Raw genomic sequence first — 10952 nt, 5'->3', positions numbered from 1 at the left:
AAATATAAATATTTCACACCTATATATGCCTAAACAAAGTTAAGTTGTGACCACACGCGTCCCTTAAAGTTAGGACTCTCTCGAATTTCCAACATTTGTCCCTCAACTGTCCTAGACTCTAAACTAACATCGCCACCAAAATCGGCTCAATCTCTCTCTTCATAGCAGAAATTATTTAGTATGTCTAATTTATCATATATTATGTCTATTTAATAAGAGAAGATAGGTATACTTTGTTTTAAAAACAAGAGAAAAAGTAATATGTGTCTCTCTACAATTGATATAAAACACTACGTGTCATATAGGTCGGATTACTAGAAAATTTCTCATCTCTTCAATCTCATCCTTTTACTTAGTCTTTCCATCACTTCCCAACAAATCCGCATATATATATCAGACCTGTTCAGATCAATCCTTCCATACGTCCTTTTTTCATTTACCTCTCCAACAATAATACTCTCTCTCTCTCTCTCTCTCTCTCTCTCTCACTTCACTTCTTTCTCATCTTCTTCATCACCATTTTGCTTTTTTTAGCTTCTCACTTCTCATTCTTGATATAAAAAAAAAAAATACAATCATGCATAAAATCTGATCACAAAATCATGACCCTGAAAGGTGGCACAAGCCAGGCTTGTGCTGCGTGCAAATACCAAAGAAGGAAGTGCTCCTCTGAATGCCCACTCGCACCCTACTTCCCTCCTGACCAACCCAAGATGTTTCAGAACGCGCACCGCCTCTTCGGCGTTAGTAACATCCTTAAAATTCTCAAACAGCTTGATCCAAGCCAGAAGAGGGAAGCCATGAGTTCCATCATCTACCAATCCAACATTCGTGACAAGTACCCTGTACACGGGTGTTGTGGCGTAATCCACCACCTCGAGTACCAAATATGCCAAGGCCTCGAAGAACTCCATGCTGTTCATGCACAACTCGCGCTTTATCAACAACAACACCATCACGAGATTTCGTCAACTCTTAATGATTCTACTTCGGAGTTACAATTAGGGGTGGGCCCTCCAAGCAACAATAATGCCCTAACCCTATTCAACCAAGATGTTCCTCAAACTTTCAATGGTGTCGCCACATTGCCTATTGCGTCGAATCAATTGTACACAAATAGTGAGAATGATGGTTATAACTCGGGTTATGTTGACAATGACAATGTAGTTAATACCTTCTGGATTAATGACAATAATAGCAACAACGACAATAATCACGATCCAATGGAACTACAATCTCAATTGGTTGCGTTTCAACAATTGACTATTCAACAAGAACCCGCTCAAGATGATGATGAGATGCACCCGTTTTTTGAAATAATCGATGATAGACAATCATCATACATCGATTCCAAAGAGGCTTACGAGTCAAGGTACGTTTATAGTTGCAATACCATTTTTTTAGTGGTAGTTTATAATTTTTACATGAAGATAGTTCAATATCATTCATTTAATATAATGAACAAAATGAACTGTATGTTGTCGCTAATTTCTATGGGATGGCTCTTACTACTTAAAAAAATATATTTTTTAATCATGGAATTATTGCAACTAACCTAATTTTGTCACAAAAAATGAAATTTTACTACAGAAAATTTAACCGTGTGGAAAATAACTTTATTTGCGAAGGCAATTCCCATTGTAAACAAAACCGTCATAAAAAAAAAAAAGGCAGCCTATTTGCAATGCCATATATTGTTGCTAGTAGTAATTTGAGTGATAGTTACTTGTACTGTTGCAAAAAAAAAAAAAAAAAAAGATCTTATTGGTGATGATTTGTTGGCGTCACAAAAAAGTAGACATATATACCTTCACAAAAAGTGTGGTGACTGAACTTTACCATCACAAAAACCTTTTGTGACACCTTTTTTAGCCTCACCCGAAACGCCCTCAACTTTTGTGATGGCAGATGAATTTTTGAGATGATATCAAGTTCAACTTCTATTTACGTTTTTATTGATTTCTAATTTGAGTGAGCTAAATTAATGTGCAGCTCGGATTCATCTTTGAAAGATACAACACATCCCATTGAACACATCGCTGATAACGAATTAAAGAATGCCGCCGCATGCTTCAGTCTTACAAGTGTCAATTGATCAAAAAGAAAGAGAAAATAAAAAAAAGAGTAAGAAGGAAAGTAGCAAGAATGGCTTGACTTGATCTATATTGTGTTCCATTTTTTTTATTTTTTTTATTTTCATATTGATTTGATAGAGTAACTTTCACAGTTTTGATTGCCTTTGTGTGTTGTAATCTAGTATTCTATTCTATTCTCCTGTTTTTATTTTTATTTTTGGGTAACTTTTTAACATTTGAGTAATGATTCCATAGTATGTTAAAAAAAAAAAAAAAGTAATAATAATGATTTCCTAGTTGATCATTTGCTTGTTTTTAAACATCTTGTTTTCACAAGAAAACAAATGTAAATTTAGTTTTGGGAAGTCGAAATTTTAGCCAAAAAGCTCTTACAAAAGAAGACGATTCTTCTCTCTTATTTTTTATATGTGTTTTTGTAAAAAAAATTTTTAAAAAAAATCTCTAAAAAAATCAATTATCAAAACAACCTTAAATCTAATTTTGCATTTAATATGTGAAATAATAGGCAATATATTTAATTTGTGAAATCAGATTCTGTAAGAGGGGCTAATTTGAGCCCACTAAATTATTTAGGCCCAATAGCCCAAGATTAGTGGGCCCGAATTTATTGCAAGTCCAAGAATCGGTGGGCCCAGATTTATCGCCATCAAGCGGGCTGAATCGCTCTAAGCCTCGAAGGGGTTCGGATCCACGAACTTAGAGACTTAGAGACTTACTCGGGCCCGGACTCGAAAGGGTGTTGAACAAGCCTAGAGATCCGAGGCACTCGGACTCGAAAGGATTCGAACCTACGAATCTAGAGATCCGAAGCACTTGGCTTCGAACGGATTCAGATGCAATCTAGAAGCCGCTCCGTTAATGAGTCCCAGAACACTTGCGGGCTCGGAGCTTTCCGGGATCTACGCACCAGAACCATGGGCGTAATGGAGTTCGAACAAAGGACCCGATCCCGAGGACGGTGAGTGGAGATAAATTCACTCTTCGGTTAAACTAGCCTATACCCGGGTCGAGGTGGCACGACCCCGGGGGGGTCCATGAGACTCGGCAATATTTTTGCGGCAGGACGTCCTCTGGGACTACCCCTGACCCTTTGGGATGATTGGGGATCATTGGTTAGGTGTGGCTAAGAAGAAGGGTTCGCCGAGGGATTGATCTCCTCTTCGGGGTTTTCTCATCCTCGGAGAAGTCACCTCCTCGGAGAAGTCACCTCCTCGGAGAGGTCACCTCCTCGGACAAGGTGGTTAGAGAGAATATCCCCCATGTGCCTTGCACATGGGCTCCATCCTACATCATGAGGTGCCTATAAATAGCACCCACCCATAGCTTTACAAGGGATGGATTTTGGAGATTTTTAACTATTGGGAAAGAACTAATTTCCCTTCTCCATTATCAACCTTGAGAGTGAAAGTGGGAGATCCATGGGAGAGCCTTGCCATTATTCTATTCTCTAGCCATTTTGCCTTCTTCTTCACCCAATCTCTTATCTCCATCATCTCCTTTGTTGTCGTGTTCCTAAGTTGAGATTATTGAAGAATCTAAGCCTCTCATCATATTCTAGAGAATTCGAAATTGTTCTTCAAGGATCTTCGAAGATCTTCGAATTTTCCAACTCCTTTCTTGAACCCTCTCCTACAGATTCATTGCAGCTTCCTTGGGTGAAAATGGGGTACTTTTTTTTTTTTTGATCGGCAAATGTTAGTTGTTAGTTGTTAGCACCTATGGGAGAAAATTTCCCCACCTTTGGCAAAGCATTTAAGTGCTTGCACTCCCTTAATTCAATTCCTTTAAGGGAAATTAAACCCATAACCTCTATGGGACTAAGTCCTAAGGAAGGCATGGTGGCACTCTTCACCTAGTGGAAAATGCAAGAATAAGAAAAGATTTAAACAAATTCAGCTATTCTCATTCTAAACAAATTCAATCATTAAGCAGATGTGTTCTAATTATCTAGTTACTAATTAATTTAATTTTTAATATAGACAAAAAATTTTTTTAATAAACATTACAAAATGAACAATTCAAATCATTTAAAGTAGACTAATAGATCTACCACTCCCAACAACACCACTTTAGCGGGACCAGCAATGGGAGAAGAGCTCAACCCTTTCAAAATATTGCTTTCAATTATTTTGTTTTGTCACAAAGCCACCTAAATTATATTTATGATCAATGTATAGATCACATAAAAAAGAGAAATTTAGACCCAAAAAAGAAAAAGAAATATGCAGATTTAAAAAAATGTTATTATTATTATTATTATTATTATTATTATTATATTTTTCGAAAGGAAGCCAACAAAAAGATACAATTAAGAATGTCACAAATTGGTGAATTTAAAAATATATTTAAGAAATGAACAATCACAAAGTATGAAGAGCACTTGAGATTCATTTAAGTATTATGTGTTTTATGTTTAAAATAATTTAATTTACATAGTAAATGTTTTTGTTTCTTTTTTTATATTTTAATTTCATGCCTATTGTAAAGGTTTACCATAAATTTGTCTATATAAAGGTAACAAGGTGGTGGATGCAACCGTTTACATGGTGATCTACCACAGTAATGTTAGATATACAAATTTCATTTATAAAAATATTTAAAAAAGTTATTGTGCTGCTCATTTTACATATAGACTTTATATGTTTAATTTTTTATTATCTATATTTAATACGTATATTTATTTTAAATATTAAAATAAAAATTAATGTGTCAAAGATTTAATATGTGAAATTTGTTACGAATTAGTGTTATATATTAAAAATATTAAGTAAAATTAGTTAGTGTTATATATATGAAAAAATATTATGTAAGTTAAGCCTTATATATTGTACGAATGCTTGATAATTGTTTAAGATTATTTTTTAATCAACTAATAAATTGAAACTACATAAACAATCAAAACTGTAATTTGTGTATTTGTCAATCCACCATTCACAGGGTGGCAATTGTGCAGTCACATGGCCTATTTCAGAATCCATTTCGATAATTCAAATCATTCACTTTTTAGAGTATATTGAGTAAAACATATATGTAAAAAATTAAATTGATCAGATATATTTAATCATTTCATCGAATTACATTTGTATTTACAAAAATAAATGACAAATATAATTTAAAATATAAAATCAAATATAAAGGCGAGCAGATAAAAAGGTTAATATCAACTTAATATTTTTTGTTAATATGTTTTACGTAGAGTGCTGCTATTAACACATATCTTTTTTATTTGGACCCCCCATCTCTTTCAATTATTTTATTTCAATTTTGTCCAAACATAAAGTTACATTTTTATGCTCATCCCTAACATTCTAATCTTTATTTCCCAAACCTTAACTATAAGATTCATATAACGTAGCGGGTAAAAGGATTCAAAGCGTACCTTATGTGTTAGAATGCGAAACAAAAAACCTTGTAGGTAAATCACGTGCTTCACAATCACAAACTAAGAACACCCAGCAATGGAGTGATACTACAGTATGAGTATCACCCACTCTAGTCACAGTGCAAAGGCTTGATTGATTTTCAGATGGAAAAAAGTTAGAGAGAGAGTATGGGAAAAAGAATAAGTTCTTCGTTATTGGATTCATCCCCACATCTCATATATCGTATCTCATATATAGACCAAGTATCAAACCGTCTATCCATATCTCCTAAGGATAGGATAGATATAGATAGATAGTGGGTTATCCTAACAAATAGGAGAATCAGGAAATCAAATTCAAATTATATGGATAATTTGAATGGGCCATGGGTCATGCCACATGGACACCCAAATCCAGGTCCAATACCCAACCCAATTTCCAACATCTCTCACTTACACATGAGTTGGCATAACAGTGCCACATCTCTATCTCAATCTCTCTAAATATTGAACAATCCCATACTAGCCAATGAATTATGCGACCATTGAGAACATATGCATGTGGGAGCTCTCTACTAGAAACTCAAAATGAGCCAGCATAGGGACATCAACCCAAAAATAATAGAAATAGTGTCTCATATACCCCAAACCCATCTAATTACATTGGTTCAAAAAACATCTCTAATCCCTCAAAAGAGTATGTTTGACCCTCTCAATTCTTGCAATATATTCATACTCAATCTGCCTCTCATATAGAGCGATATGAGTTGCCGGCAGTGAATATACAACAGTGGTATAATACTAGAAAATCTTCTATTTGCCCTCATGCTATTTATTTTAGGATTGACTACTTTTCCAATGATGTCCTTTAAGGCCAAATCATATATGATCGCAGACATCATACCAAAGTAGTAAAATATCAACCCCTTACCTTATGACATAGTCAAAGGTCACAAAAGGGTACAAAAGTGAAAGTCATATCAATAATGACACGTAAGACTCACACGGTGAGAAAATAGGGATTCATTCTCTCACCTCATTACTCAGTCGCCAAGCACATGTAATATGAGTACATGCTACGGTGGAGTAACTCTTCTAAAGAGTGACGTCATATTCGATACACCGTACTGATCTTAGTCTAGTCGCTTTCTAGCGCCTAACCCGAATTCTCTATTTACTCGCTTTCCAAGTGCCCAATGAGAACTCGCATCTGGCAAATCATAACAGGTACAACATGGAAAGTGGGTACTAACATCCATGTTTGGTCTTTAACACAACCTCATCTTGGTTATAACCAAGGCGACATATATAGTGGATAATTTAAGCCTCTTTTGGCTTCAAAATAAAATAAACTACTAGTCTCATCCTTGCTTGCTCCCAAGCGCCAAGGGTGATTGCTCGTGTGAGTGAGTCAATCTTGCCTGCTAACATCATCATCTGCTAATCATTATGACACAAACCATAATAGTATCAACATCCTATAATCTCACAAAAAATAAGTGATTGATTGGAAAAACACAACCACAGTTTGCACAATTCAAGATTCTAAACATAAGCCTTATCAGCACCTCTTGCGATAAGCATATACAACGGAATCCACCATGTGTGCCTCACATGAAGTGGTTCAAGATCACTACCTCTTGCGCAATTACCTCTCTAAAGATATTTTGGTGACCAATTTGCGTTCAATCAAGATGCGCCCAACAAGCGCATTGAATCTTACAAAAGGCAAATATATACATTACCAGTAAAGCATCCTATCTATAGTCTAATGAGCAAGGTCAAGGCCTAAACTACTTAGTTGACCATTTACCAAAGATAATACTCAACATGCTAAATACGCCCACATAGCGTACTTCAGGCTCCTACAATAAAAAAAAATAAGGAATATAGGTTATCTGTTTCTTCTAAAGACAATCCAAGGATTCACTTAATAGCTAAGGCTCTAGCTTTTACCGATGGGTGAGTCAATGGGTTTGCAATTTCGCATCTAGAATCATTCTAGGATATTCCTTATGTAAGTGATCAAAGACAAACCAAGAATTCTCCCAGAACAATCTCTAAGGATCTTACATCCGAGCATATAAATTACATCACCCTTGTCCATCATGTCTAAAATAGAGGACTGCTAACCCTAGGTGGCGATAATCGTATAAATTCCTGGCCTATAATGACTAAGTAAGGAAAAATTTCTTTTTGGACCATTGATCATGCCTCAGTGGTCTTCATCAATTATCGTTGGCCTATCATGGCTCAACGAAATCTAAGAACCACTATTTGGATAACTGTTTTAGGCTGTAAAAGATTTATTGGAACTAGCAATCTTTTAGCGCTCCTATCTTTTCACCATAAATGCATAAGATAAATCCCTACGGATCTATTTATCGAATTCTCCAATGAGAAGTTGGGTCACAACGTCCACAAATCAAATTTTGAACTCATATCAATCATAGCCTAAGTCGAAGTAACCTTACTTCCCATGAGGAAGTCTTCTCATGGTCTACACCTTCCTCAATGGTGCGACTTTTCGGTATCTAGTAAGCCTTATGCCTCAAAAAGAGACTATCTAAATCGCGTATAACTTTAGAACAATTTCGCGTCATAATAGAAAGTCCACCAAATTCTAGAAATGGTTAATCCTCAAAGACTTTGTCTTAAACTGCACAATATTGATCCACTTTTCTAAAAGTAAGGGACTAGAGAGCCTTTGGCATTATCCTAGGCTCTTTATCATCTTGCAAAGCAATCATGGATGTTCCCCTCTCAATTAGCCAGTGATGACGTGAAAATTTTTCATATTCGCTACCACACAACTAAGAATGTAAAGTATTATTCTCTAATGGAGTAATCCACTAGTAGGCACACCGCTCCCACTGTCTCTAGGATATTAAAAATTTCTTTCCATTCTCAACTAGGCTACATAAAGCGCTATATTTAGAATTCTTTATCTTATAGAGTTCCAAATCTCTATTCACGTCGCCTTTACTAAGAAAACTTTATGTGACTTAGCTACACTCCCATAAAGCTGCTTACCTATAAGCACATGACCCGGAGGGTTTACATGACTGCATACAATAATACGCCACATGACCCTAAGCCTTTACAAGACAGTATACAATAATGCGCTATAGAACTGTAGGCCTTAACTTCGCAATCTTATAAGAAGTAAAATAAAAATAAGCTGCTTGATGGTTACAGATCGCCTATAAATGGCTCTCCGCTAACCCATTACTCAAATAGAGTGTAAAACCTGATATGGATGGCTCTTTTTATGAACACATGCAACAAACTAAAGTACAATTCCCAATTGGAAAACATATTGCGCCATCATCCACCTAACATAACAATACTTAATTCCTTATCTCTACTGCACCATTGTGTTGCTGAGTACTAGGAATAATCAATTTTCTAAGTATCCATTTTTCTTCACAAAGCTTTCTAAAAAACAACCCAAATAGATACTCGCTACCTTGGTCAAAACTAAAAAAAACACAAAAGCTCTTATCTAATTGATCTCGACCTCATATGTGCAATGTCAAAAATCATCTCAAAACATTTGACTTATGGGAGATCAAATAGTCTTGACTAAGATGCGTATCGTAATCTATAAATGTGTCGAGATTGGGGCTAGCTATCATACCCTTACACGTATCCAGTCACAAAAAACATAGTGGACCAAATGCGCCAATACAGATGCTCTTCTGCGGTTTTCTTACTTACTTGTGTGCAACCATTGTGAACAAAGTTACACATTCACATGAGAGCAGAATGTGATAAGCGAGTGGGCCCGAGAAGGCTTACTCTAACCATCCATGTCATTTTCTCATTAATGTGATTAAGTATAATAAGCCACCAGTTCAAGATCGATGTCATAAACTAATTCTAATCATTCTAATGTGTGAGTTCTCAAAGTTAAGTATAATAAGCCATCAGTTCATGATCAATGTCATAAACTAATTCTAATCATTCTAATGTGTGAGTTCTCAAAGTTAAGTATAATAAGCCACCAATTCATGATCAATGTCATAAACTAATTCTAATCATTCTAATGTGTAAGTTCTCAAAGACAAGTGTAAAGGTTTAGGCCCAACTAGGTAATGACTCATGACTAATTCATGTTCACGAGTTCATAAAAGGATGTCATGGAGATATCAAGTGCGCCTAAGTCGCAAATTTAACTAGTAAGTGCTAATCCCCTGCACCTTCAAGTCAATTTTATTCTCTATACACCTTACTGTATCTAGTTGAAAACATGATTGTATTCCTCTTACCATCTCTGTTTCTCGCTTCATAGTTAGTTACAATTAATTTTACTATCCACAAGAATGAGAGAATAAGCTATCAATCTATGACAACTCCTGAAGTAACTTAAGCCCGAATTAGGCTAAAGAGTCTAACTTAAGCGCGAATAATGTGTCAAATTCTTAGAGTCATAACAACCTTGTTGGCCTTGACCTTTTTATTACTATAGTGATCTCGGTTTTGACCCGACCTTTGTTATATTCCGGACTCGGGTTTTGTAGTTTAATATTGTTATTCATGTCTTTTTTTCTCTCATTTGTCTTTGAATTGGAGTTTTGGAGTGCCTTGGGCATGTTTGGGATAGGTTGGTTACTAGTTGTTCAAGTTGTTGTTGTCTAGAAATTTGATTTTTTGCTCAGGCGAGCTTTGTGAGCTCCCAGCATTTTTGTAGGCTTGCAAAGATTATGGGAGAGTGATGTTCTTCGCTCGAGCGAAGCTTTTTTTGCTCTAGCGACGATGTGCGTCTGTAAAACTTCTGAAGGTATGTATTCTGCGTTCGAGCGACACTTCTTGCGCTCGAGCAGGGTCACTATTTTGTGTCTGGTCGCTTGAGCGACAACTCTTTCGCTCGAGCGAGCCTCGCGTATATCATTTCGCAGCAGCACTTTCTTCTTTATTTTTTTGACCCCTTTTTACTCAAAAACCCTAGATTGACTCTTTCTCTCTTTAAAAACCGACTTCTCTCTAAAAATCTCTTAGGATCTAAGGGTCTCTCTACCCTACTCCCTTTGAGAAAAAGGTGGAGTACCTCAAGGGCTACCATTACATCCGAATAGAGTTTGATTTCACCATTTTTGAAGTTCCTCCTCTTTTCCTTTGGGCTTCTACACTCGAGGTAGGAATATTCTACACTTTGTTATGATCTTTAACCTAGTTATTTGTTGTTATGTATAAATTGTGAGTTTTGGGATGTTTGGAGAAAACCGAGTGTGATGTCCCCAAAATACACAATAGATACAACCCAAAACATATATTAATAATCTTATAAGTCAGAGTAAATAGTTGTAGACGTCCCCGAACGTCCCGGGAGGGAATCCCGTTTTGTTCGTTTGGGTTGACTACAGTTCGGACTCAATGTGTCGCGGTTCTGAATCTATTCCCGCAAAAGTGCAATGTGAGACCGATAAATCACCAAAGAGTTCAAATCTGGCAAATCGTTTTGGAAAACAGATTTTTAGAAAGAAGTGCCAAAC

General features: G+C 36.0%; 1 protein-coding gene across 1 annotated transcript; it reads left to right on the top strand.

Moving 5' to 3' along the window:
• The first annotated feature begins 542 nt into the window (after window positions 1-542).
• Window positions 543-2095, top strand: LOC114267747 (LOB domain-containing protein 27-like). The gene is made up of 2 exons (XM_028208803.2): window positions 543-1372; window positions 1993-2095. The coding sequence occupies exons 1-2, from the start codon at window positions 603-605 to the stop codon at window positions 2093-2095; spliced, it is 873 nt and encodes a 290-aa protein (XP_028064604.1). The 5' UTR covers window positions 543-602.
• Window positions 2096-10952: the final 8857 nt, after the last annotated feature.

The sequence above is a fragment of the Camellia sinensis genome, chromosome 4, assembly GCF_055761805.1.
Source record: "Camellia sinensis isolate YWXY chromosome 4, ASM5576180v1, whole genome shotgun sequence".
Classification (NCBI taxonomy): domain Eukaryota; kingdom Viridiplantae; phylum Streptophyta; class Magnoliopsida; order Ericales; family Theaceae; genus Camellia; species Camellia sinensis.
The sequence above is the reverse complement of the archived record's forward strand: the minus strand, read 5'-3'. Positions and strand labels throughout refer to the sequence as shown.